Raw genomic sequence first — 27,881 nt, 5'->3', positions numbered from 1 at the left:
TGAAGTGACCAAGGGGTATCTCATTCATTTATTTATTAAATTTAAATACCACCCTTCATCCAAACATCTCGGGTCCTTAGTGTGTCTCCTCCACATGAGGTCTGGAGGGTGGCAACATGAGGACGGGTTATAGTTTTGCTGTTTTACTTCTGTTCGTGTTTTTATCCTGTATTTTTACTTTGTGAACCGCCCTGAGATCTTATGATGAAGGACAGTATATAAATCTAATAAATAAAAATAGGGTCAGTTCACAAGATTAAAATACATTCTGCAGATCATTCTACAAATCCTTTCACCATACACTGCAGCCTTCCCAGGTGTCGTGTTTAAACCCCAAGGGAGGGAATTATGAAGCAACTCCTCCCATGCGTCTTTTTCAAATCCTGGAGCCATGAACAGCCGGTGAGGCTGCAGAGTGCTGTAGAAACATTTGCTGGAAAGGAAAACGTACATGCCACCCTTGGGTGCCTTGCGGTGATAAGGTGACCTTAAAACCACACACCAGCAGAAATTCTAAGTAAATGGTCAAGCGCCACAAAAATGGGGCAGAAAAATCAAAGCCTCTTTCACAGAGCAAAAGAACTGTGAAGGGCATGGACTACATCACACAGCACTAGATTACACAGAAGTAGGCTGCAAATCTGACCCGAACTGGTTTGTGTGTGTGTGTTATATTAAACATAGGTTAATTGAGCATGGCTTTGGAACATAAAAACCACAGCTATAGCAAATTACCGTAGGGCGCACTTTTCCCCCTCCAAAAATGAAGGGAAAATGTGTGTGCGTCCTATGGGGCGAATGCAGGCATTCGCTGAAGCCTGGAGAGCTCTCCAGGCTTCGCGCCGATCTCCAGGCTTCGCGCCAGGCTCCCACGGCTTGCGGAGAGTTGCCTGTTCTGGGGTCAGGGGAAGCTCCGGCTTCCCCCGCCCCAGCCCCGCGCCTGGGGGGAAAAATAATTTTTCCCCCTTTATTTCCCCCCAAAAAACTAGGTGCACCTTATGGGACGGTGCGTCCTATAGGGCAAAAAATACAGTGACTGCGGGTATGTGTATGTCAACTCCGGCTTACTTCCCCCTGCAATCTCTTTAGCCCACGAGTGCAGACGTGACATGGGTTTTAGGCTATGGGTGCGAGGTGGATTCTGAGTTCAAAATCACAAGGATCTGTGAATGCCCAATTGCTGAATATCACAGGCAGGGGAGTGAAATTGCACTCGCGTCCTGACTGAGGGATTCCTGTCTGGCTATTGCAAACAGGGCGCTGGACTAGAAGGACCTTCGGTTCGATCTATCCGGGCTCATGCGAAGACCACAAGCAGGACACGAGCACAGCAGCACTTTCCCTACTACAGTACACGTGAATCCCAGACAACTGGTATTCAGAGAATCACCGCCTCCGACAGTGAGTTTGATGGTGGCTTAGGAGGCGTTCCTTGCAAAAGAAGAAGAAAAAATCATGCAAACAAAGAAGACCCTTTTTATTTCAACCGACTTTTACTTTGTTACCTCCCGAGAATGAATAAACTCAATTTCACCCCCAGCCCGCCCCGCCCCGCGAATGCGCGCCGCCGCCCCCCGCCGCCTATCAAGCGTGACCACTAGGAGGCGCTTTCCGCCAACAGAATCACACCTCGAGGCGAGGGGAGGTGGAGGAGGGAAATCCTCGCTTGCCATTGGCTGGTTCGCTGTGGGGTGAGTGGCGTGTTTCTTGCGGCGAAGGTAAAAGCGAGGGTGGGAGGGGGACTTGTAGGGAGAGTTCCACCGATGCCGCTTTACGCTGTGGGGGGAAAAAAGCCTCCGCGAGAAAATGGCTTCCCTTTCCGACCCTCGGAACTACGAAAGCTCCCGGCATGCTTAGCGAGCGCAGAGTGGCCCAGGAGCGGGAGGGACCTCGCGGTGCGCTCTGGGAGGCGTAGGCCGGAGAAGTTCGGAGCCACCGACCCCGCCTCCTTTCTCCTTTCCCAGCTGCCCTTGCGCGGGTCCCGTGCCTCGGGTGGAGGGAGAGGGAGGAGGAGGCGGGCGGCGTTGTGGCATCGTCAGCGCGGCCCTCTCCGGAGCCTCCGGAGCCCAGCCCCACCCACCGCCCGGCGGCCGGCCGTTGTTTTATGTTAGCGGGCGTCTAGTGAAGAGGAGGAGGAGGAGGAGGTGGGGGGGCGGCGGCGGCGGCGGCCGGTGAACTGGCGGTGGTGCCGAGTGTGTGGGTGGGGCTGGCGCGGCGGCGGGTCCCGCCTCCTCCTCTTTCTCCCTGTGGGACCACCCAGCGGCAGCGCAGCCCCATGAGCCGCTCGCGGGAAGGGCGTTAACAACCCCGCCGGCCCCACCTGGCCTCCCCCCGGTTCCCCTCAGCCGAGCGAGCGTCGGCCTCCTCCTCCTCCCTCCTCTCGCCTTCCCCTCCCCGCCCTCGCAGCGCCTCCTGTCAGGCCGGCGCGCGCCCTCGCCTCTCTCAGGAGAGCGTAACATCGAGCCGCCCACCGCCGCCGCCGCCGCCGCCACCCTCTCCTCTTCCTCCGGGGGCATCACCCAAGGCACGGGAAGCCCGCGACGGGGCTCGAGCGGAGGTACCGCCGCTGGGAGCGCCGCGGCGGAGTCATGAAGATCAAAGATGCCAAGAAGCCGTGTAAGATTTCCCTCTTCCTGCCAATCCCTCCTTCTCTTCCCCGGGGCTTGAGCAGGTGTTACCTGTCGGTTCGCTTTTTAAAACGAAAACGGGGGTGGTCAAACCAGGAGGGGAAGTGCCACGCCGCTTTGCTTGGCGTTGGCTCACACAAAAATAAGCCAGTCGGTGTTGGGTTTTGCATCTGTGGTGTTTTGGTAGCCAGAGGCACATGCTTGGGTTGAGATTTGTAGATGGAGCGGGGAGCCAATGCGGTGAAGTTTGCTTTTCCTTTATTGTTAAGAACTTGACTGGGTTTCAGTGAGTAGTAAGGGATGGCTGTGTCCGCACCTTTTTTACACATTATGCATTTTCTCTGTAGGAAACACTCCAGTCTATCAAAATGTGGAAATGATGTGCAGGTTGTCCTGTCTGATACCTGCACACATTTCTGTTTTGTTTTGTGTTCACGTGGTGTGTGTGCTAGGAAACTGCCGTCAAATAGTGTTCCAGTGAATTGGGTCTGTATATGATCATGCTGTGTTTGACCTATGTGCTTTTGTCATACTTTCCCTATGCTACCACTCAGTGGATTTGTAACTGGCTGACTGACCGAACCCAAAGGGTGCTCATCAATGGTTCCTCTTCATCCTGGAGAAGAGTGACTAGTGGGGTGCCACAGGGTTCTGTCTTGGGCCCGGTCTTATTCAACATCTTTATCAACGACTTGGATGATGGACTCAAGGGCATCCTGATCAAATTTGCAGATGACACCAAACTGGGAGGGGTGGCTAACACCCCAGAGGACAGGAACACACTTCAAAACGACCTTGACAGATTAGAGAACTGGGCCAAAACAAACAAGATGAATTTTAACAGGGAGAAATGTAAAGTATTGCACTTGGGCAAAAAAAATGAGAGGCACAAATACAAGATGGGTGACACCTGGCTTGAGAGCACTACATGTGAAAAGGATCTAGGAGTCTTGGTTGACCACAAACTTGACATGAGCCAACAGTGTGACGCGGCAGCTAAAAAAGCCAATGCAATTCTGGGCTGCATCAATAGGAGTATAGCATCTAGATCAAGGGAAGTAATAGTGCCACTGTATTCTGCTCTGGTCAGACCTCACCTGGAGTACTGTGTCCAGTTCTGGGCACCACAGTTCAAGAAGGACACTGACAAACTGGAACGTGTCCAGAGGAGGGCAACCAAAATGGTCAAAGGCCTGGAAACGATGCCTTATGAGGAACGGCTAAGGGAGCTGGGCATGTTTAGCCTGGAGAAGAGGAGGTTAAGGGGTGATATGATAGCCATGTTCAAATATATAAAAGGATGTCACATAGAGGAGGGAGAAAGGTTGTTTTCTGCTGCTCCAGAGAAGCGGACACGGAGCAATGGATCCAAACTACAAGAAAGAAGATTCCACCTAAACATTAGGAAGAACTTCCTGACAGTAAGAGCTGTTCGACAGTGGAATTTGCTGCCAAGGAGTGTGGTGGAGTCTCCTTCTTTGGAGGTCTTTAAGCAGAGGCTTGACAACCATATGTCAGGAGTGCTCTGATGGTGTTTCCTGCTTGGCAGGGGGTTGGACTCGATGGCCCTTGTGGTCTCTTCCAACTCTATGATTCTATGATTCTATGATTCTACAGTAGTCCTCTTTAAAATACGATGTGGTGTTTGAACTGCTACATATTTATTTGATACATTTCTCCCCTCTTCTGCCTAAAAGATGACCAAATATCAATACTCTGCCCTCAGGCCAATGGCCAACAGCCAATTTAAAATACATGTCACAAAAGTGATTGGCAGGGAAGAGGAAAGAAAGCCAACTCAGGCGCTAGTTCCAAAGCTCTGTCAGCTGGAATGGTAAGAGTACAGGAAGAGGCCTCAAGAAAGGCCCTGGAGTGGCCCTGCTTTCATTCTCTCCCTCTGTTGCAGCTTGAGGAAATAGCTGGTGTCAAGTGATGAAAGGATGATATCCCTGCTTCCTTTCCCCCCCCCCTTTCTACAGCCAGTGGCCCTTCATGTAAATTAAAGTTTACATGTTTTCAGTGGGTGTGTGATTGTGAAAATTGGAAACAAATTTTTTCATAGAAGATCTTTTTTAATATTGTGAATTATTTTACTTGCTTAATATATTATTTCATATAGTCCTATAAGGAACTTTAATAATACAAATCTTCTCAGTGACATCGCAGTAGAAGCTAGGATTAAGTTCCTGTGCAGTTATTAGCACATTCTTGTTTAAGTCATACTGTGACAGACTTTGGGGAGCACTTTAAAAAGCAACAACAAATAAGCTGTTCAGTCACACGCATGCATTCTTGGAAGTAAGTCCCACTTGTGTTGTTCCTGACATAAGGATACATAGGACTGCAGTCTAACAAGCAATAAATTCTCTTAAAGCCACGCTGGGTTTTACCCACCTACACTTTTTACCTTTTGCCCTGAATGGCATGTGCAGTAGGGCCCCAAGGGTAGGCAATTGGTTCCTTTTAATTTTGATACATGTTTTTTGAGAAACTGCTGTTTTTTAAATAGTGGCATGAGAGAAGTATAAGAAATTACATTTTAGGAACATGTGATTGTTAGCATTTACCAGTGTTTTATAATAATATATAGGAGATAGGCAACTGTAAACACTATCAAAATAAAAGATAGTCTTGCAAAATTCTTGCAGATGTGGCACATGCCTCTTGCCCTTTGATCCTGGAAGGAAAATACTGTAGGAGTCTGGAATTTAAACTGAATAACTTAGTAAAATGGGAAATTGTATCCAGTAAACTTAATAGAAGCAGACTCTTTCTAAATAGTTGCAAGAGCTTTCTTATACAAATCTTACTCTTTGGTTTTTTTCCTTTGCTAACTGAGCTTATACAATGTTTGTTTCTCAAATGTCCAGTGTCACATTAATGAATAAAAAAAAAAGCTCCAAGAAAGTGCCAACTGCCATGGTGACTTTGCACAAAAGGGAGGTTAAATGTTAATTGTCACTCACTCTTTCTGTTGTTCCTTTTGACAATTACTCTACTCATAAAATGCTTTCCAGCAGATTTATAGACCACTGGTAAGCAGCTCATACTTTTGTTCATGGTTATATGTGAACATAGTTAGGTTTATGAAAAACACTTTCCTGCATTCTGAGTGTTGTAATAAAAGTTGAGGGGGCTGTGCTCCAAAGTAAGCAACAAAACACACCATATGTTTAATAAGAACAACAAGAACAATTAATTTAACATTTATAGGACTGCATCTTGAACTTATTTTTATTTCTGTAAGCAAACATTTCCTGCCTGACAAATTATTTAAGCACAGGTAAGGTAAAAAAGGGACGCGGGTGGCGCTGTGGGTTAAACCAGAGCCTAGGGCTTGCCGATCAGAAGGTTGGCGGTTCAAATCCCCGCGATGGGGTGAGCTCCCGTTGCTTGGTCCCTGCTCCTGCCAACCTAGCAGTTCGAAAGCACATCAAAGTGCAAGCAGATAAATAGGTACCGCTCCGGCGGGATGGTAAATGGCATTTCTTTGCGCTGCTCTGGTTCACCAGAAGCGGCTTAGTCATGCTGGCCACATGACCTGGAAGCTGTACGCCGGCTCCCTCGGCCAATAAAGCGAGATGAGCGCCGCAACCCCAGAGTCGACCACAACTGGACCTAATGGTCAGGGGTCCCTTTACCTTTAAGGTAAAAAAAAGGTAATGTCAAAGACCCCCGGACAGTTAAGTCCAGTCAAAGGTGACTATGGGTTCAGCGCTCATCTCACTTCAGGCCAAGGGAGCCGGCGTTTGTCAACAGACAGCTTTCCAAGTCATGTGGCCAGCATGACGAAACCACTTCTGGCACAACAGAACACCATGACGGAAGCCAGAGCGCACGGAAACGCCATTTATTTAAACGCAGACGTATACCTGGCAGATAGCTGAATTCTGTACATGTCCCATTTAGTTTAGTGAGTCTTGCTGCCTAGTAAGTGTGGTTAGGATTGCCACTCAGGTTATCTAACATCAGGCAGCAATGTCTGAGTTGCCAGTGAAGATTTTGCTACATTTCCTGTGTCATTTGTCTAGATTCATAATCCATGTCTCAAAAGACTTAACCACTGCTTAGCACTTGCTTGGCTAATATGCACTTTGCATATGTAGAAATAATCACCTAATGTTACATATGATTTGTATTCTTCAAATTAAGCCTATGCTCATATTCCTGTGAGCACAGCTGCACGACAGAAATAATTTCTGGTTCCACCAGATTTGCAGGTGCTGCTTTCCATTAGCTGACGTTTTTGCTCACTAAGAAGCAGTGGGTTGTATCTGATGGTGACATTAGGCAGTGTCAGCATTCAATAAAACCCACTGCTCTCTAGTGGCAATATATGCTAAATGTGGCACCTCTTCTGCTTGGGTAGGTCTGGAAACCTGATTTTCAACAGTTCTCCTACTCGCCCTGAAAAGCTCCTTACGTGGGTTGCAGAATACTCCAGGACAATAGGGTAATGGCACAGAGAGCTACCATAAGCAGCAGGGATACTGGCTGTTTCTGATAATGCCGCCCTAGGATGCAACCCATGTGGTTGGTCATTCTCAAGAGCTAGACCCATTGAAAATAATGACCCTCGCTAACTTAGGCCCATTCATTTCAATGGTTCTATTCTTGAGTACAATTTAATTGGCTACAACTCATAGGCTTGTATCCAATGTCATACTAAGTAACTATCCCAACAGCACAAGAATTTACACTTGTGCAGGGGGACTTTACCTCTTCTCTGTGCCCCTGCCTTCCCCAGATCTATTCTGGAGCATTGGTGGAACCCGCAGAACAGATGTAAGGGCTGTGTGGGGTGAGGAGAGTGGGAGGTGGCTACTTAGTTACAGTGGGTGCAAGCCATAGTCTGTAAACACTGACATGTTGAAATTTCCTTTTTCTGGTTTGCTGCATGCATGCGGCTGTGTTTCATAAAGAATTTTCCAGTGTATGGACTAAACTTCCTGAATTGCTTCATTGATGACAGTGGGGAGAATGCTGAAGAATACTCGATACCAGTCAACCCTAAATTGAGCGTCATGAGGTCTCGACCCATGATAAATCTAGTACAAAAGTCTTTTGCAAAGAAGAGTTTCATACATTGTAGCGCAACCTTTGTGAGGAAACTGCTACCGCAGCTTCCCCACTGCTGTTCTGAAGAAAATACTTCAAAGAAAACCGCCTTCATGTCTCATAAGACATGCCTTCATGTCTCATAAGCAGCTATTTTATAAAAAGATATTGCCCACCCACAAAACAATATGGACTTAATAACTAACCACAAGTAAATGTGAGTGTTCATCTTTATGGCTAAAAATTATAGCTATCTTGTTGTCAGGAACAACCAAGGTTCAAAGATTACTTGATGTCCTTAGTCAATCTTTTATTATCCAGTGCTGAAGAGTTATAAACAAGTTGCTTATGTCCAAGTACTTTAAGGGAGCAGGGATTGCAGTTTTATAATTGCAAGGTGAGGAGGAAGCTACCTAAAAAGTTTCTGAAAAATCTTCTAAGTGGGAAGTATGTTGAAGTAATGGTTAAGCCTATACAATATAGGGATATATATTAATATATATCAAACTGCATATTTACATAACTGTTCTCAGAAGGACAGTTCAATGGGACTTACTTCCAAGTAAGTGTGTGTAGGATTGAAAATAGTACTTTTTCAGGGACCTATAAATGTTTGGATTGACAGAACAGCAGATTATTTAACCTTATGGATGCTGCTGCTCTTAAAAGTCGTCCTGCCTGCGTCCCCCACCAGTCCTTATAAAGAATTCACATTTCTGTTTACTACATAGTAGGGTTAAGAGCAAAGTCGTCTTATTTACTTGACTTCTGTTCTGCCTTTCTAAAAAAGAAATCAGCATGATTTACAAACATTTTAACTCACAAAGTAAATCAGTTGTGAAAAGAGTGTTTTTCAAAACCCATCTGGAAAAGTACTTTCCAAGTGGTATAATTCACTTTTTAAGAAATCCGTGTTTGGATTGTGATTAGCTTTTCGGTTGTTTGTAGCATGCAGTTGGTTTGTCATTACTGGCTCAAATGTGCTAACAAAAGAGGATACAAAGGAGTGATCTGGTCCACATTTCTTATGATGTCAAGCAGTTTTTGCTAATTTCTTAGAAAGACAGCAGAGAGACTGTTAAGGTGCTGGCAGCGGAGAAGACGTTCATTCTCAATTTTCATATGCATATGATTCTCTAACAAGTAACTTTGTTTCACCACAGCTTTCCCATGGTTTGGTATGGACATTGGGGGAACCCTCGTGAAACTTGCATATTTTGAACCTATCGATATCACTGCAGAAGAAGAGCAGGAAGAAGTTGAAAGCTTGAAAAGTATTCGCAAATATTTGACATCAAACGTAGCCTATGGGTCCACTGGTATTCGGGATGTCCACCTTGAACTCAAGGACTTGATACTTTTTGGGCGAAAGGGAAACTTGCACTTTATCCGATTCCCAACCCATGATCTGCCTACTTTTATTCAAATGGGAAGAAGTAAAAACTTCTCAACGCTGCATACGGTGCTCTGTGCCACTGGCGGTGGTGCCTATAAGTTTGAAGAAGATTTTCGCACAGTAGGTAGTTCTGTTGCATCCTCTGTTACATAATCTGTTCTTGAAGTACATTATACTCTGTGGTGATTAAGTAATAACTCTCTGAAAGCATTGCCTTTGCTATCGTAGGCAAAGATCTGATGGGCCAGGATACTTCTGAATTAGTACTTTGGACCTGTTTGTGTAAGATCTTTGCATGCATGGCAGTGACAACATGCTGGAAACAATTTTTGTCCTGCCTCTACATCTGCTTTCAAAATAGTCCTTTGTTTTCCTCATAACTGCGTTAATAACGACATTAATTCAGAATCAGTGACTAACAAGCTCTTCTTCCTCTGATATAGACCAGAAAGTTGTGCTATATTATGGACAAAATTTGAGCATATAATTTTTTATCCTTTGCACTGTTGACAGTTAGCATTCTTCTCTCGTTTTCCTTTGAGCCCCCAGAACCCAATATTTGTATGCAGGGTTGGAAAACAACCAGAAATGTTTTGCATACTTGGGATTTTTTTCAGTCCTGGGTGCATGTAATATGTGGGCCACACTTCCTTGCTATGTCTTGTCTATTGTCATAAATTGCCTACTTCTATCTGCAGTCATCTAACCCTTTAAGAACAATGACTGTACCATTTTATAAAAGAATTAAGGTCAGTCCTTTCCTGGGTAGTTCTGGAATAGCAGTGAAGATTATACTTAAATAGTGGGTGTATGATGACTTCCTTTCCCATCCAGTCTTTTGACAGTGAGTGTAGGTGGAGTTAGCTGAGTCTTAAAGTTTTATTTAAAGTGTTGTCAAGAATGGTCTGCAAGTAGAAATTGAGTGCATGTAGCCTGCAAAAGAGTTGTGTGGGCCTTGCATTTTCTTAATTTACAATGCTTCATCCTTTGATTTGGATTTTAAAAAGCGACAAAAGAGAGAAAAAGAATTTGAGAAGCTAATTTTGTGAAGCTGTTTTGAAATATTCATGGGAAATGAAAACAACTGTTAATATATATATGCCAGAAATAGAGAAGCTGATGAAAGTCTAGGAGTTTCGTGGGTTTCTTACTACTTACTGGCTTGATTATTTTGAAAATGCTGGTATAAGGTATCATTCTAAAGACACGATAACTAATTCATCTGCTTGTATAACAACTGTAGTCTTTTAAAACCTGCATCTGAGTGAATTTGACTTAAGCTGATACCATTTTGTGATGAGAAGAAGCCATAATAATGTCTCTTTTGCGATTTTGCAGATTGGAGACCTCCAGCTGCACAAACTGGATGAACTTGACTGCCTTGTCAAAGGCTTGCTGTACATAGATTCTGTCAGTTTTAATGGCCAGGCAGAGTGCTACTATTTTGAAAACGCATCAGAACCTGAAAGATGCCAAAAGATGCCTTTTAACCTGGATGATCCATACCCGTTGCTGGTTGTAAACATTGGTTCAGGAGTCAGTATTTTAGCTGTCCATTCCAGAGACAACTATAAGAGAGTAACTGGAACAAGGTAGAGAATTTAAAGAATGCCAGAACAAGCTATTAAATGAAATGATAAATCTGTGTTTATGGGTCTCTTTCAAATGCATACACATCATTGAAGAAATTGCCATTCATCTTTCTATTTTGCAGTGTGTTTAGCTTTCCTGTCTTAAGAGCAGTGTGAATTCTTTTTTAGAGTTACATTTTCATTTTTTGGTTAACCACCGTCACAAAATAACTTTAACATTTTTTATTATAGGCAGCTTGGTTTAAAAAAATGGAATATTTTTTAAAAGAAAGGAAGAAAATACCAGGATTTGGGAAGATTTATTCTGGTTTTTATTAGAACTATCCAGCTGCTGATGGCTCTTGCTACAGACACAATTACAATGACTTAGTCCTAGTCGACAGGATATTTGTGGTTACCCTAAACACCATTTCAGCTTCCTTGGCTGGGAGAGGCACCTCGAAAGATAAATGCTTGAGTTGGGTTCCATAGTAATTGTTTTGGTTGGTGTTGCTGTTCCTGATTTTTTAATACTGCCCACCAAGAACTTTCATGATATGGTGGGCAACAACTAAAAATGAACAGCTTATTATTCATTCTTCACTAGGAATGTGTTTTGCCTAACCATAAACTATAAACCTAAGTCCTTATGTAGACTGTAGCCAGTTGAGCTTATTCAGTTTATTTCCTGGGTTGCACAGGTAAGATGTCTAGAATTAAAATTGTTAATTTTAAAAATGCAATTTACAAGCCAATGCGTTTTCTTTCTTTTTTTTCACACCAGTCTAGGTGGTGGGACCTTTCTTGGCTTGTGCAGCTTGCTGACTGGATGTGAAAGTTTTGAAGAAGCTCTAGAAATGGCATCTAAAGGGGAAAGTACACATGCCGACAAGCTAGTCCGGGATATTTATGGAGGAGATTATGAACGGTTTGGCTTGCCAGGGTGGGCAGTGGCATCTAGGTAGGTGGTGTAGGAGAATACACAGCACCATAAAAAAATTTGCTGGATTTAAGAGGCCTTTAAAAAGATGGGTTGTTCCAATGTTAGTCATACACTGAAATCAGCTGACATGACTAACTTAGGACCATTGATTTAATTGAGTAGAACTTAATTGGCGACAACTCATTGATTTTTAATTAGAACACCTAATAAGGAATTTAAAAATGTGATGTGTTTACTTAATCTATTTATTTACAGATACATAAGAGGAAACAAATTGTATCCAACTTAGTATTTGCCACTTGGAGAACAGAGCTTCCCTTCCCCACCTCCAGATTTATTCTGTGCACTGCACACAGTGGTTTAGTTAGTACATTGATGCAATGAAACCAATTTAAGACACCCATATGGTGCATGCCTGTAGTGCATGAGCTTCCAAAACATGGTCCATGCCTACATAATATTAAACTAGGCAGTTGTGTCTGGTTTGTACTCTGCAAGTCTTTGTTCTAATTACACACGAGACGTATCCTATTCGGTAGCTAATCTAAAAGTAAATCTGCCAACCTCAAGCCATCGAAACGGAAAGTGCTGTCTGCTAACACAACGCAGTTGGACTTGGCCTCAAACACTGTTGCTCTTTCCTCTCAGTTTGACCTGAGTCCTTCAACTCTTGGAGCGATGAAAGGCTGCCTAGGTTCTTCTGGGAAAGGTGAAGGGCCTTGGGCAGTCAGCAAGCACAGTTGTATATTATTGGCCGTGTTTCCGCACTTGTCAGCCCCAGCTAGAGATCCGTGCCCTAAGTGAAAGAAAGACCAGCATAGAAATTATATTTTTAACAGAAGATTATCTAACATTATGGCATCTCTCTTTCTAGCTTCGGGAATATGATCTACAAGGAAAAGCGGGAATCTGTTAGTAAGGAAGACCTGGCTAGAGCTACACTGGTTACTATCACCAATAATATCGGATCTATAGCACGGATGTGTGCTGTAAATGAGGTAAGCTTTGTTGGGCAGGAACAGCAGAGACCGCAATGCATTGAAAATCCAGATTGGAATAGTGTGAGAACTAACAGGTTCTTTCTCTCACAAATCAGAGGTGGCTGTTCAGGATCTGCCTTTTTCTGTTTGGAGATTTAAGTTGATAAGCACTATAAAGTCTTCAGGTCTTTAAACATTTTATTATAAGCTTTTATTTTTATAATAAGACTTAAATATAAAATATGTACCTTACTGAGTTCTTCTTCTTTTTTTTGTGAGAACACACTTCTGTCTTTGCTGCTGTCTGAAACATCCCATCTGTTTCAAACGTGTGGAAATATGGAAGAGCAGTTGCTCATCTGAAATATTGCTTGCTGCCTTCGGCTTCTTTACAGTGCTGCCTTGTTGCATATGGATCAAGCAGCATTGTACAGGGCTATGAAGGCACAAAGTGCAGCTCCTGTCAGAGTAGTGGCTTGGTTCGATTGTATTACACTTGCTTGAATCCAAATAAGAATTTGTTCTTCTCATCTAAAATTAAGAATATAGCGGCATATACAAATCATCCTGTTTAAGTTGCCAATACCTGTTGCTATGGTATACATTAGCTAGCCTGGACCTCGCTTACAACTTGAAATGACTTTGGTTGACCATTGTTCCCTTGCATTTACATAGCTACCATGTTACACTGATAACAATTATATAAAATGCCTAGAAGAGTGACTCTATGATTCTATGAATTTTATGTGTTCTTCTTTCCCCCATGGATAGCTCAGTTGAGTGTGGTGCCGATAATGCCAGGGTTGCAGGTTTGATCCCTGTATGGGACAGGTGCATATTTGGGTTGGACTAGATGATCCTCAGGGTCCCCTTCCAGCTCTATGATACTATGAAAAATAGATTACAGAGGTACCAGATTGAAAACCAGCTAGATGAGATGTTGAAGGCTTGGGCAAATAAAATGGTCTTTGCTTTGTGCTGGAGGAACATCAGGTTTGGTGTTGCTGAGCCTCCCTGGAAAGGAAAAGTCCACAAGCAAAACTGTATGAAAATCCACCTTTTTCGGTTGCCACTTACCTAACATCAAAAGGTGGGGGAGTAGGTGCCGATGAGCTTAACATTGGATGGGCTTGGGGTCAGAATTCATGTGATATTCAGGTTCCACTTGATCCAGACTTGTACCAGCTGAACGCAGTTCCACTTCAGACCACCCTTACTGACAGAAGGTGAGGGGAGGCAACTTTAACTAATTTACCCCTGCAACCCCTTGCCCCTACTGAAAATATGCAGGGGGTTGGCCTTCCAGAAAGGGGGTCTGCAGGAGCGGGGAAGGCGAATTAGTGAATGTAGCCTTTCCCCCAGCAGGATCTATACCAGGGGTCACCAACCTACGGCCCGGGGGCCAGATAAGGCCCAAGGGACTCGTTTATCCCGCCCGCAGCAACCCCCGCCGCCACCCGCTCTTACTGTCACAGGGACCCACTTCCAGGTCTGAGGAGCACCTGAAATAGCTTGTGTGCATGCGCACAGGCCTCCTCCGACCAGATGTGCACCGGAAATAGCATTTGCGCACGGGCACACGCTCCCCCGCCCTCCAGCCCAACGCGCAATCATCGCTCGAGACACCAGCCCGAGGCAAGGAAAGCTTGGAGACCCCTGATCTATACATTCACAGGAGATATCGGGCCCCAACTTTCTGGCAATTTACGCAATGCTTAATGCATGCATTTATAGTTTATGGGTTTTTGAAGCGCACATAACTTTGCAAACTGTCCAGGATTTAAATGTGGTTAAAGTATCTAAATGTTACCTAAATGTTAGTTATACAATTTTTTTATTCTTAATTGACTCCACGAGCATTTTCACACTTAACTGGGAATAAGCCCCAGCGGGACTTACTCATGAATTCATGCATAGAATTCATTCATACATAGGATTGTGCTGCTAATCATTCTTGCATCCCAGTGAAAACTTGTATTGCTTTTGATTATATCCCACTGAGGAAACTCTTGTTGTTGTTGTTTTTCTTTAGAAGATAAACCGTGTTGTCTTTGTTGGTAACTTTTTACGTGTGAATACGTTGTCGATGAAGCTTTTGGCATATGCACTGGATTACTGGTCCAAAGGCCAGTTGAAAGCTTTGTTCCTAGAACATGAGGTATGTATGACCACAGCTATGGAATGTAGAGCTAGACAACCTTTATCTTCCAGTACAAATGCCATAATTTAAAATTTATTTGTAATGGTTTTCTTCACCCGTGATTTGGAAGATGTGTAGCTCTAGAAAGGTGTGGGTTTTTTTGCACCTGAGCTGTTGGGATGGTAAGAGAGATTGTATGCCATGAACCGTTTCGGGGAAGCGGGATTACATTTTAAAGAAAAATACTGTTCCTGCACAGGACAGACGGTTGCATCCGTGGGTTTTTCTTTGAATTTCTCCATTCACTTTTATGTTTTGGTTAATGAACTGAATGCGCATAATGGGTGCAATCCAGCCAAAGTTGAGTACTTTAAAGCATGACTGGTGTCAATGGGAGAGCTTGAAATCTCTTCCATTGACATTACTGGTGCTTAAAAATGATTTGCTGGATTGCCCCCAAGTATTTCAGTTACCTGGGATAAACAAACAAGTACCTTAATGAAAGTTCTGGGATAGTAAATGGCATGGTTGTACCTACATGTGTCAATCTTTCAGAAATAATAAATCGTGGATTGCTGTCTTACTTGTCAGGTACCGTAGGAGTGCTTGACAGTCACGAGTTAGTGCCTTTGCAGCTCAGATACTGCATTTTCGGTCAATTCCTCTCTCCTCACTAGAGCTTCAAAATTAGCAGTTGTCAGGCTCCCTCTTTGCCACAATAATTACCACCAGTCTCTCAGACAAAGCTCTCCCCATGACTTATTTGCCCATGCACGATTTGCTCCAAAACTACAGTGGAGAGTAGGGAGGTTTAGGCAATTTTGAGAAGGCTGTCTGATCCAGCTCAATGCAGTGCTATAGAAAGTATGCTCAATAGTATGTTTCCCTCCTTTTTAGCCTTTGTTCCTCACTCTTTAAGTTGCAGGGAGGTAAACAATATGCTGTGCACACGCCCCATAATGGTATCTTGTGGGCAGAGCTGAGAAGGTTGTTCATGTGGCAATGTTCCAGCTGCCATTCACAGGCTGGGAAAGGGAGAGAAGGGAGCAAAACATTGGTGGGGTCAGTGCAAAGGCTTGTTTAGAAGTTAGTTTATCCAGAGTATTGTCAATAGATTGACTATACTGTGGATATATTTCTCCTTCCTAATTTGTCCAGGTATCCATTAGGAAAAGGCAAGAGATTTTTGTCATGTACTTCTGCCTGTTTTGAAAAAGGCCAACTTTAATGTGGTAGTCAAAACTTGAATTGTGAAAAATCTTCTTTTAAATACAGGGATACTTTGGAGCAGTTGGTGCCCTCCTTGGATTGCCAAATTTCAGCTGAAGTGCAAAGCATCACAAAACTGAATTATTTCCTACCTTTCTGGCATTATTACAACACTGTTTTATATCAACTGGAACCAAAGGGCCGCTGTCTTGCTATAAATGTCTTTAATTGTAAGAATGATGAACTGTCTCACTGAGACAGAGTTTGAAGCCTAGGTGTTTCTTTCAGAAGCACCTGGTGATTTCCTTGTGTAAGGCAACCTCTAACACACGTTGAGAGTTCAGTATGCACTACAGCCTCTGAGAAATGAGCCTAGAAATCAGAATTGGAATATTATTCTTAGTTTAGCTGTCCGAATCCTGCAGCGCTGATCAAATTTTGCTCCAAAAACCCCCCTCCAGGCTATTAGCTTGCATCTAGTTGTGTCAGTCTTATAGCCTTGTGCTGAATGTTAATTTCCCATTGGGTCAAAAGAAATTGACCCAGGGCCACAACCAAGTGCCATCTGCTAAAAATGAAGTTCTTTGATGCAAAGAGTTTTTTTCCATCAGTGCAGAGAGATTACAGTGTGTTCAGACTTCCAGTATTAAGGTTTCGAGAAAATAAAAATGAAAATATCAGCAAAGACTTTGTACAATTGATTTAAGGTGAGTTAAACAACTAAATACACTTGTGTTTGGCTACCAACTGTATGGTCAGATTTTGTTAAGCTTTGCAGTATCTGAGTTCATTTGGTGGTTAAATGATAGCTGCCTGTGTTGGACGTTCTTCCACGTAGGATTTTCAATCAAACATTAAAGGGCTTCAGAAAATGGCCAATAGAAAAAGTCCATAGTTCAAAACCACCAAACTTCATTAAAAACTTGGCAGCTGGTGTGACTGAGATCAAAGTAGCGATAGCATTTCAGTTCTTACATTGACAGTTCTGGTGGGATGGCTTTTGTGAAATTCCTCCGTTTATATAAAAACACTGAAAAATTAACCCAGATGTCAATTTAGGGCAAGTATTAAGGCAGCTTTAGAGGTTGTACTGCACAAACTCAAAAGGTCCAGTGTTCATTGTACTCCTGATAAACCGTTCCAGATACTGCAACAGTGTGGCCTTGAAATAAACTCAACATACTGGGGCTACTCCTGTATTTTCACTGTCTGCTGTTTTCAGACTTGATTGTAAAAGTTTACAGTAGTGGCATATTTGTAGATTGCTGCAGCAAAGCTTACCATAAGACCTCAGAAGAAGAAGAAATCATCTCAGACAAGAAAATTTCTATGCAGAGAAATACATAATTGTATCTCGAGGAATATGCAGATATCCAATCCATGAATGAAGTTTTCTAGATGGAAATTTACCACTCCTACTAGAGCTCAAGCTTAGTGCTTGATTTACTTGATCAAGTTGATATTATTTGGGCACATCAATCCTTTATACAGCAATATCCATATGGAAAATGTATCTCTAGATATCTAGTGTGCATGGCTTTTCAATTTTTAAAATTCAATTCCATTTAACTACATTTCAGCGCTCATTGTCAGTAATTAGTGTTGATGTTGCTTGTGTTGACCTAAAACTGATTTCCCTTTCTTACGACTTAAAAATTGGTGATCTCTAGAGCACTCAGCAGTGTCCAGAGATACATATTTTGTTGGTCTCACGCTGGACAGAAAATACAGGCTGAGCCAAGTTTCTTGTTAAAGAGATGTTGTACTTGACTATTGTGACCCCATCTTTTTTAAAAAGAAAAGTATAACAAATAAGTCACAAATGGTTACATGGCAGTAACGCTTTGCCTTTAAAAGATTATATATCTTGGCCTCATGTCTTAACCTAAGTGTTTCAGTTAAAGCGTATGCTCTCGGTTGCAATTTATATTTTTTAGTACATATCCTGGACTGTAAGAAAATCATCTAAAGTTTCTCTTGCTCTGTTTTGAGTGCCATTCAGAACTGAAGATGACTGAAACAACTGGACAACTCTTCCATTTTAGTTCCTAGGCAAGTGCATTACAAGAGTTTTCCTCTAGAAGCAAGCAGGTTTGACATGTGGTGGCCTAGTTGACACATCACATTAAATTGGAGTTTAAGACAAACTCTGGTTTAGTGTTCCCATGGTCCTCTTCTTCTCCTGCTTCCATGCCATGGATGAATGAGCCAGAGTCTGGTGTGTCGTGTCCATCAAACTTTGGATTCATGGTTTGTTTCCTCCACACTGCTTATGGTTTGTTTTAGAGGAAACAAACCCACGAGCCTTAGTTCAAATGGCCCAACTGGCTTGTTTTGTCTGCTGTATAGAAGCAGGGGAAGAGTGCTGTGGAAATGTCTGAGGAGTGTGCCGCCAGCACACTGCTCATTTATATTAAAGCAAAAGTTTCTAATAAACTATGGCTTAGTGAAACAGCTCAGTATATCCCACTACAGGAAAATCATAGGTATGAGGGAAACCCTGTAAATAAAAGCATCAGCAGTTTCTGTGCCACACAAGTCTGCACTTATTACATTAAAGCAAAACGCTTTCCCTGCCTTTTTAGATTTGTAGGAATAGAAGCTTCCAGTGTTTTGACTGTATGTCCTAGAAATGTTATAAATCCCCATCATTAATACATGGTTCATGTTGCTAAAATGGTCTCATTTAGCACAAAATGAAAAGACTGACCTCTTTTAGCGTTAGCACTTAATGCATAGGACTGCTAAAAACTTTCTGGGGAGATAGAAAAATTGCTGGTTAGGTAAAGCAAGAGGTTATTTCCTTATTTCTTTAAGGAAAGGAAGAGGGGTTCTGAATGTTTTGGCTCTTAAGTCTAGTTTTAAGTGTGCCTTAATGTATCGAGTTTCAACAAATTGGACAATAATATTTCTGGTTTTGGATATTATCTGTGGTCCTCTTAACACGGAATGGTGCCAATTCTGCAATTGGCCCCTGTTAATCAAATGAAAAACTGTAAAGCCAGGTGGGCCACTGGGTAGCTAGACCTTTTTTACTTATTTTTCTCACTGTACCTTCTCAATCATGTAATCCTTTGTGCTCTTTGGGGTGCAGTGCGATGTGTAGCCCTGGGTGCAGTATAATACTAAAATAAGAGAACTTCATCCTGTTCAGAAGGCAACAATCTCTTAACAAGCCAAATCATTTTCAAGTTCAGTGATAGTACAATGCAATATCCATTCCATGAAGATATTCTGTAGCATTTTCCTTCCCCAACCATTAAACTTGGCCATGGGGAGGATTCATTCAACTAATGAATCTCACCAACAGAACTCCTGCACATGGGCTTTTTTGCTTGTGCAACAGGACTTGCCTCACCCCAACCCCCAAAAATGGTGCTGTGGGTGATCAGGAGTACCCCAGGAACAGCCGGGGGGATCATTCTGTATGGTAAGCCAAATGGCATAATGCGTTCCACCCCATATATTTTCCATTCATTACGTGTATTTCCATGGACATTTTTAAAGCACCATTCCACTAAACCCACGAGGGAAATATAAGGACCAGATCGCCTTTCTCGTTGCTTGCCATTTGTGTTCTGCTTTGCGATAGCTAATAAGCCACATGAATCTATTGGAAGGTAGGGAACCCATCAACCTCCAGATGCTGGACTACTCCCATCATCCCTAACCATTGGCCATGCTGGCTGGGACAGATAGGATTTCAGAGTCCAACAATATCTGGCAGGCCACAGGTTCCCCAGCCCTGCGCTATCTCTGTGCCATTGAAGTTGATTGTCTGCAACCCTGCTGGATGTCACTGATCAAGCAGATTAAGGCTAATAATGCGTTCGTCCTTCTAATTGTACTGCTTAAGTCATGTAAGAGTAAATCTTGATTTGTTACTATTTGCAAACGCTGTGGACATTGTACCTTTCTTTCAGCATGCGGGGAATTCAGGCAACCGTTACTGCCAACATCCATTGAAATGACAAAACCTTCAGTATTTGACCGACGGCATATGTGAATCCTAGCTACACCGCTGAGCCAGTGTTCCTTAAATTCTTTAAGATATTCCTCTGGGCTGCCTCATGGATTGCTATTGAAAATAGGGATTAAAGATTTAGCACAAGGGTAGGCAACCTAAGGTCTGGGGGCTGGATGCGGCCCAATCGCCTTCTCAATCCGGCCCGCGGATGGCCCGGGAATCGGTGTGTTTTACATGAGTAGAATGTGTCCTTTCATTTAAAATGCATCTCTGGGTTATTTGAGGGGCATAGGAATTTGTTCATTTTTTTCTCCCAAAATATAGTCCAGCCCCCCACATGGTCTGAGGGACGGTGGACCGGCCCACGGCTGAAAAAGGTTGCTGACCCCTGATTTAGCATATTTAGTCCTCTAATGTGAAGTGGGTGCACATATCCTGGCACCAGTTGTGCACAGCATGGTGGAGATGTGATGGGGCTGGGGAGAAGATCGTCACCTTGCCCATTACAGAATTAAAAAAAGCTACGTGCTAAATTTTTAGATGTCTGCTACTTTAATGTGTGAAGCAGCCCTTAAAATAGGTTTTGAATATTTTTCAGGTGCTTGTACCGAGATTAAAATTTCTGTTGCTTAAGGATTCAAACATGGCTCATTTAATCTCCCAAATATTCATGCATTCATGCTCTGTAAATAGTGCATATAACAATAAAACTGAACTGAATGCATTTAGGTTAAGTAAATAATAATAATAAAAATTTAGTGGTAGGTCAAAATATATTTCTAATTGAACCTTTCTACTGATAGGCCATGTTTGGCTGTTGATTATAATTTCCAAAACAGGATTCAGGGGTTGTGAACCTTAACGCACTGTGCCATTAAAAAGGGACGCTCCTTTTCATTATAATTCAAATGAAGTACATTATAATAAACCTTAACCTTGCTGAGTTAAGACAATAAAACTTGGGAGATAAGAGAGCTGAAGATCAGATTGCTTACCTGCGCTAAATGGAAAGGCTGGGAAAAGCAGCGCAGGATTGAGGAGGCAGGTGAAAAACACGATGCCTTAATTGAGAGGTGATAATCCACTTAAATTTTCTTTGTACTATCATGCCTAGAATGCAGTGACTTAAGGTTTCCTAATTCCAAAAAGCAATGGCCATATTCCGAACTTTGGTAAAATTAGAAAGACACGTGTAGCAAACATTTCCCTTGATCTACTTAACAATATTTCTCTCCCTCCCATACCCCCAAAAGATGTTTTGAGACATGGCAAATGGTCAGGAAAATTGTGAGCTAAAAATTCATTTAACTCTGACATTTGTGCAACTGATCAGCGTTCAGAAAGTTTGCCAAGTGTACATTGGACCACAAATCCTAACTCTACACAGGTTTCAAAGGTGCTCCATCTTTGAAGAGCACCTTTTTGTGCAGGAAATGGCAACATGAAAATAAGTCCAAAATGGGTGCTTTTGGTATGCAGCACTGTAGAAAATAACGGGTCTCATGCCGTAGGAAGGTTTAGGCCAGGCTTCCTCAAACTTGGCCCTCCAGATGTTTTTTTGAGACTACAATTCCCATCATCCCTGACCACTGGTCCTGCTAGCTAGGGATCATGGGAGTTGTAGGCCAAAAACCTCTGGAGGGCTGAGTTTGAGGACACCTGGTTTAGGCAGTCATTTAGTATTCCTTGTCCTATTCATTGTGATGGATAAAGTAGATTGATGGTACTTTAACCCACCGCTGCTTTGTTTTGATAGCAAATAATGGGCTACGTCAGTTTGGGGGCATAATGCTAAACTCATGCCTTGTGAAAGAGTTGGAAGTGAGCTGTGGGCTTTTAAATTTCCCCCTCCCCCTTCCCCATTATCTCGCCGGCTCAAACATCAAAATCACCCACTTTCTGTTTTAAACTAATCTTAAATCTTGTGTGTGTCTGAATCAACCAGGGCAGGGAGAGTATTTCTGGTTAATTTAATCAACGGTTTGTTAACACTCTTGGATCCTAAACCATGGTTTGATGTTGGGTTTGTTTCAATAAACCATACTTCAAAACTCTTCGTTCCCTTCCCAGGATGAACTGGCTAATTTGCAGTTGTGCTGGAGGTCAGGGAAAGGGAGTGTAAACCCAGTACTCCTCTTTGAAGTAGCACTAAGCCACAGGCGGCTGACCTTTGACCTGCTGGAGCAGTGTGGCCAATGGTTAGGGAATGATGGGAGTTGTAGTTCAGCATCTGGAGTGGCCACAGGTTACCCACCTCTGTACTAAACCATTGTTCAGTACTACATTGGAAACAGGTCTTGATGATGTTCCTTCATGAGAGGCTAGATGGTGGATCAAAGAAATGGTTTTTACAATCAGAGTTTCAAGTCTGATAACTGCTTTACCAGACGGACAATTTATCAAAGTGTAATTATGCCTTCTGGACTAAACACTCTTATAACTGGTCAACAGTTCATTAAAGCTGAGAGTACGTCATGAAATTTGCTTTTTATAAAACAGGTTGCAATTAATATATGCTTTACAGAGTAAGTCACTTTGTTTTCAAAATTTCAAAAAGCTGTTCCTAAGTTTGTGTGTTGATCGTCATAGCAATGTCCATTCAAATAATGTTATTTGATCTAAATAGATCAAATGGCTGCATCTATTACTGTTTCTATTGTGAACACATTCCTAAAAAAAATAATCAATGTATTATGGGTAAAGTTCCTCCACAAGATGCTGACAAATAAATGTGGACAGAATTTCTTCTGTAATCGCAACAAATTTAAATATTATCTTCGGCTTTGGTTGTTAATACATTACAAGCAATAGTTTCGAGTAACTGTACAGCTTGTTAGCTTAAGGTTCAATCATTACAAAAGGATTTTTTAAAGTTTTGTAGGTGGGGAAGTTTTAATATACAGTACATATTAATATTCGCATTAATGGGAAATAGGGAATATTTCACATTTTCCCACTTGTAATGGCAAAGTTGGCATTTTAACCCTGGTTTTGAATAGTCTAAAAGACCAAATTGTAATTGAAAAATACTTTTTGATTCCATTGCAGGCTCACGTTCTGCCAGCTTACTGTGCATATAACACTTAACCATAACAGCCGTTTTCAAATAAGTTGCCTTACTTTGTTGCAGTGAATTTATTGTCTTTTTCTCGTTTACTGTTCTGACAATGATGTAAAAATGTTTCATTCATAGTTGCTAAATTATTTAACACGTCTCTTGTAAATTGTTTTTTTTTTAAATTTATTTTCATCATGGACGCTCTTCTGTGTCATTTTCATGCCACGATGGAAGCCTATACCGTAATCATTCCCATCGCCACTGTATAAAAATCCTCTGCCGCTTGCATGAGTAAATGTGAAAATTTAATTTTGTTGTTTGATGGGCACTTTTCATTTCCCCTTGTTCTACTACTGTTCTGTATGAATGAACAGAACTTTTACTTTTTTTTCTAAATAAATACCAACGGTTGATTCTCTTCCCCCATACTTTTTAATTCCATGTACCCTTGCAAGCTGTCTTAATAAAGGGGTGAGAAACCTGTCTTGGATGTCTTTTTGTATTTTATTTTTTTAAACTATGTCTGAATTTCTGCATGAAAGATCCTACACTCATAACAGTATTCCTGTTAGTGGGTACATAGCTCAGGAACTCACTGCATACTGCTTGGAAGGCTGTGGCTCATACCATATTTTTCGCTCTGTAGGACACACTTTTTCCCCTCCAAAAAGGAAGGGGAAATGTGTGTGCGTCCTATGGAGCGAATGCAGGCTTCAGGCAGCTATTCGCAAGCCTTCGGAGCGTGGCGGTAGTTCCGAAGGCTTGCGGATAGCGGCCTGTTCTGGGGGCTGGGGTTGGGGGAAGCTCGGGCTTCCCCCACCCCAGCCCTGCTAGCTCCAGGAGCGGCAGCGAGGTTGCGCGCAATCTTGTTGTCGCTCCTGGACCTGTTCTGGGGTCGGGGGAAGCTCGGGCTTCCCCCGCCCCAGCCCCGCAGCTTAAAAACAAAGCCAAGACAGCAAGTGGGATCCATCCTGCCAATGCCGCGCGCAGCCTCTCCCGGCTGGAGAAGTTGCGCATGGCTAAAGAGGAAGCCAGACAGCCAGTGGGATGGATCCTGCTCGCTGTCTTGGCTTCTTTGCTCTTTGGGGCTGGGGGAAAAAATAATTTTCTTCTTTATTTCCCCCCCTAAAAACTAGGTGCGCCCTATGGTCTGGTGCGCCCTATGGAGCGAAAAATACGGTAGTTTTATCTTGGTTCAAGCCACACATTGAGATTCAGCCACATAAATGCCTTGGTTGAAGCAAGCAGGGCCTGATTATTAAAGAGCAGAACCGCATCTCCCAGAATTCTTTGTGGGAAACCGCTTGCTTTAAATGTAGTTAAACGTAAGGGTGTGGATGTAGCCTGAGGCTCTTCTTGCAACAAGTAATCTGCTCCTGGGTTTTAAGGAAGTCCTCGTGAAAAGCTGAAGAAGTGAAAATACACCGGCAGAAAAATTAGCATTGTTTTAATTTTATCCATAAATAAGAACATTAAACATTATCTTTTGTATGCTACATGGCATTACTGTGCTTAAGCTCAATACAAATGTAAACGTATTATTAAAAAAATATTTCAAATGATAATAGCTCTAGGTAACACATTAGACAGTGTAGAAAATACATCTCAATATTTTAATAGTGCTTTAAACATTCTCGTTAGAAGAAAGTGCAAATGTCGGTATTGCTATTCGGTACGTATGTTAACCCAGTGTCAAATTCATTAAAATAAAAAATCACAGCAAGTTAAGAAATTCATCCACAGCTACTTTGCCCAGGGTGAAAACTATTAGTAACTGAGCTTAAGGCTGCAATCGTATTCTTTATTTACCTAGAAGCAACGCCCATTCATTCAATAGGACTTACTTCTGAGTAGACAAATGTAGGATTGCACAGCAAGTATTTATATTACATCGTAACATTGTTCAAGTACTATGAAAAGCTGATTATTCTATCACCGAAATACACATATATCCTTTAAACATGCCATAAACTAGCAGTGGATCTGTATGCAACTTAAGAGTAAAAAAAAAAAAAGTATACACTTTCCAAATGCGAAGTGTTTTGTGCAAAACAACCCTTTTGGAACGACCCCCGACACCTGCGGCAAATTCTTGTTGAATTAAAAAAAGGCCCCCAAGCTTGTAAGTTTGTTTTGATTTGGTGTGTATATATATATTCACAACATATTTTTTCACATTTACAAGGGATGGGATTCTGCTCTCGTTACCTCAGAAGAGCACAATGGGACTTGCTTCTCTGTAAAATGGCTATAAAACTACAGCTTTGGCATTGCTGGCGGAGCGGGTTAGTAGCTTATTTCAGCAATCCATTCAAATCCATTTGATGTTAACATTAGTATGGAACACACTATATTTTAGCTATTGCTCGCAGCTGTAAGGTTGATAAAAGCTGGTGAGGCAAGAGGCACATTTTACCTACCACCTACTGAAGGAGAGGCTCCCCAAATCAATTTAAAGTTCAGCTCCACAGACTGCCTCACTTTTCATATAGTAAAAACCTTTATTTAATTCAGGGGTGGGGAATCTCTGGCCTTCCAGATGATGTTGGGACTACAACTCCCATCATCCCTGATCACTTGGGCTATGCTAGCTGGGCTGGGGCTGATAGGAGTAATCCAACAACAGAAGTTCCCCAGCCATGTTATTAAAAAACGGACTTTTAAAATAAAAAGAGTAAGATTAAAAACCCCTTTTTATTTCAGCGTTCACTCAAAATTAGATGAAAGAATTTGAGGACAGTTGCAAAAGAATCCTAGTGTACACACAAAAATGTAAACTGATTGTTTTACATAAACCTTATCTATTTTACATCTCGCAACTATTTTATATATGCTTCAAGACATCACTTCTCATAATATTATACAGTAGTACCACATAATGTCACAGGTTAACATTAAGAGAGATCTACAATCAAAATCTATTGCAGGTAATTATCACACCAGTCCTCCTCGTTTAGAAAAATAAAGAGTGCCTGGATAACCCAGTCTTGAGTGGCACAATCCATAATTATTATGATTTATTAATTTTATTTATTTATTAAGTCCTAAGAGGAATCGGATGAATTACTTAAGTGCACCTCCTGTAGATTTCATGGGGAACTCGAGCGGAGCTTTTAGCTCTGCACTTTTAAACCCCGGGGCCAGTTCTGACTTACTATGTCCACCTGAAGCAGAAAATAAATAAATATGTATCTTCTCAGTTGCAAACAACTACAACTACAAAAACCAACCAGGCAGCAAGAGTTTGTTATGCCATTGTGGCGAGGAAACACACCGATCGTCTGACAGGTGGATAAGCAGGAGGTTTCGTGGCATGCAGTTATATTCCAATATATTTCGACGTCAGATGTACAAGAAGTGCTAAAGCTGAAGAACAGTATTCTGCCACCTTGTGATAAAACTGGAGAAATCAAGAGATATATAACCGCACCGGCAGCATATCTCTTCTTTCTTGTATCTAAAAATGCAAGAAGGGCCTTTACGCTCGCCAGAAGCTCGGCCCTGCCCTCACCGGTCCTGGAAGGAGCCTTCAAAAAAGTCCCATACGCTCAGTGACTTTGCGCCTGTTCATTGGGGAAGATGGGAAGCCCAGTACACTTGTTCTTTAGATGTCCCTTTTATGAAGAGGCACGTAGTAAGACCATTGATCCCCTACTGGTGAGGATGACCTCCTGGAAAAGCAAAAATTTGACCTTTTCCTGTTAGGCAAAGATCAGAAGATGGTCGCCAGATTTTGTGTACAGATCTGTAGGCGCAGACCATCTCCCAACTCAAACTAGTTCGTTAAGAAAATCCCCAAACTCGGTTCTATGGGTGACTCTGGGTCAGCTCCCTGCAGCTGTTTATTGTTGTACATTGTTTTTAAATTTGTTGTCAATGTTTTAATTGTTTGTTTTCCTTCTGTGACTGCACCCCCAAGTGTGTTTTATAAGCTGGTCTCCGACCGTCATAAATTATCTCTCTCACCTTGTGATGCAGAGAACCACAGGTGTAACAAAGTGAAGCACAATCACAATCACTTCACGGTAACAGGGGAAACCTGTTAGGGTTGTTTTAAAAATAAATAAATCGTCCCAGTCAAGCATGGATATGCTTGGGGGAGAGTAGCCCCTGCTGCAATTCAGAACACACACATGACCTCCTTACGTTTGCAATAGCCGGGAAATATTCCTCAAAAACACTTCTGCTGCTGGTTTTAAATGGGTTCTCTGATCCGCCTAAACAAATAGCTGTACCCTTGCAAGGAGGCCTACTCTCCTGTGTGTTTCTCCTCATTTGCTGCAGTCAGCATCTGAAGTCCTGCTCCAGATGCCTCAACTCCATGAAGCACGGCTGGTGACAACCAGGACTATAAAGTTATTTCCAACCAGGTGAGGGACCTCAGGCGCCCATCACTGTAATGTTTCAGGTGGCTGGCAAAAAACACGGATGTTTACTAAAGTTTTCAGCTGGCTGTTTTTATTTGTTCTGGTTTATTCCTGAGACTGTTTTGGGCAGGCACCCCAAAACTCGGCCCTCCAGAAGTTTTGGGACTACAACTCCCATCATCCCTAGCTAGCAGGACCAGTGGTCAGGGATGATGGGAGTTGTAGTCCCAAAACATCTGGAGGGCCGAGTTTGGGGATGCCTGGTTTAGGGTGTTGTTGTTTACTGGCTGTTTTGAAATTATTAGTTTTTCACACCAATACTTTGGTCTTTTGACTGCAGCTATGGATGGGGATTGTGATGTATTTTACTATTGTGTGGAGCTTGGATAAATAATAATTTTAATAACTTTGTTATTTATACCCTGCCCATGTGGCTGGAATTGTTAGCTGTCTTGTTTCTTTTGAAAAATTAAGCCGGATGGAGGTTTCCCAGATAAGAAAATAAATAAGTTAAAAATTTAAGATATTACATAATTCTCTTTTGAAAAGAAAAACGGACTACTGT

At 42.3% G+C, this 27,881-nt stretch overlaps 1 protein-coding gene across 1 annotated transcript; it reads left to right on the top strand.

The window, feature by feature from the left end:
• Positions 1-1,977: 1,977 nt before the first annotated feature.
• Positions 1,978-21,918, top strand: LOC128408923 (pantothenate kinase 3). Its single transcript, XM_053378993.1, has 7 exons — positions 1,978-2,616; positions 8,849-9,201; positions 10,420-10,673; positions 11,437-11,613; positions 12,470-12,593; positions 14,608-14,733; positions 15,991-21,918. Exons 1-7 carry the CDS (start codon positions 2,589-2,591, stop codon positions 16,039-16,041), a joined length of 1,113 nt encoding a protein of 370 aa, XP_053234968.1. The 5' UTR covers positions 1,978-2,588; the 3' UTR covers positions 16,042-21,918.
• The last annotated feature ends 5,963 nt before the right edge of the window (positions 21,919-27,881 follow it).

The sequence above is a fragment of the Podarcis raffonei genome, chromosome 2 (genome assembly GCF_027172205.1).
Source record: "Podarcis raffonei isolate rPodRaf1 chromosome 2, rPodRaf1.pri, whole genome shotgun sequence".
Classification (NCBI taxonomy): Eukaryota; Metazoa; Chordata; class Lepidosauria; order Squamata; family Lacertidae; genus Podarcis; species Podarcis raffonei.
This window is presented reverse-complemented; position numbering and strand designations above follow the sequence as displayed.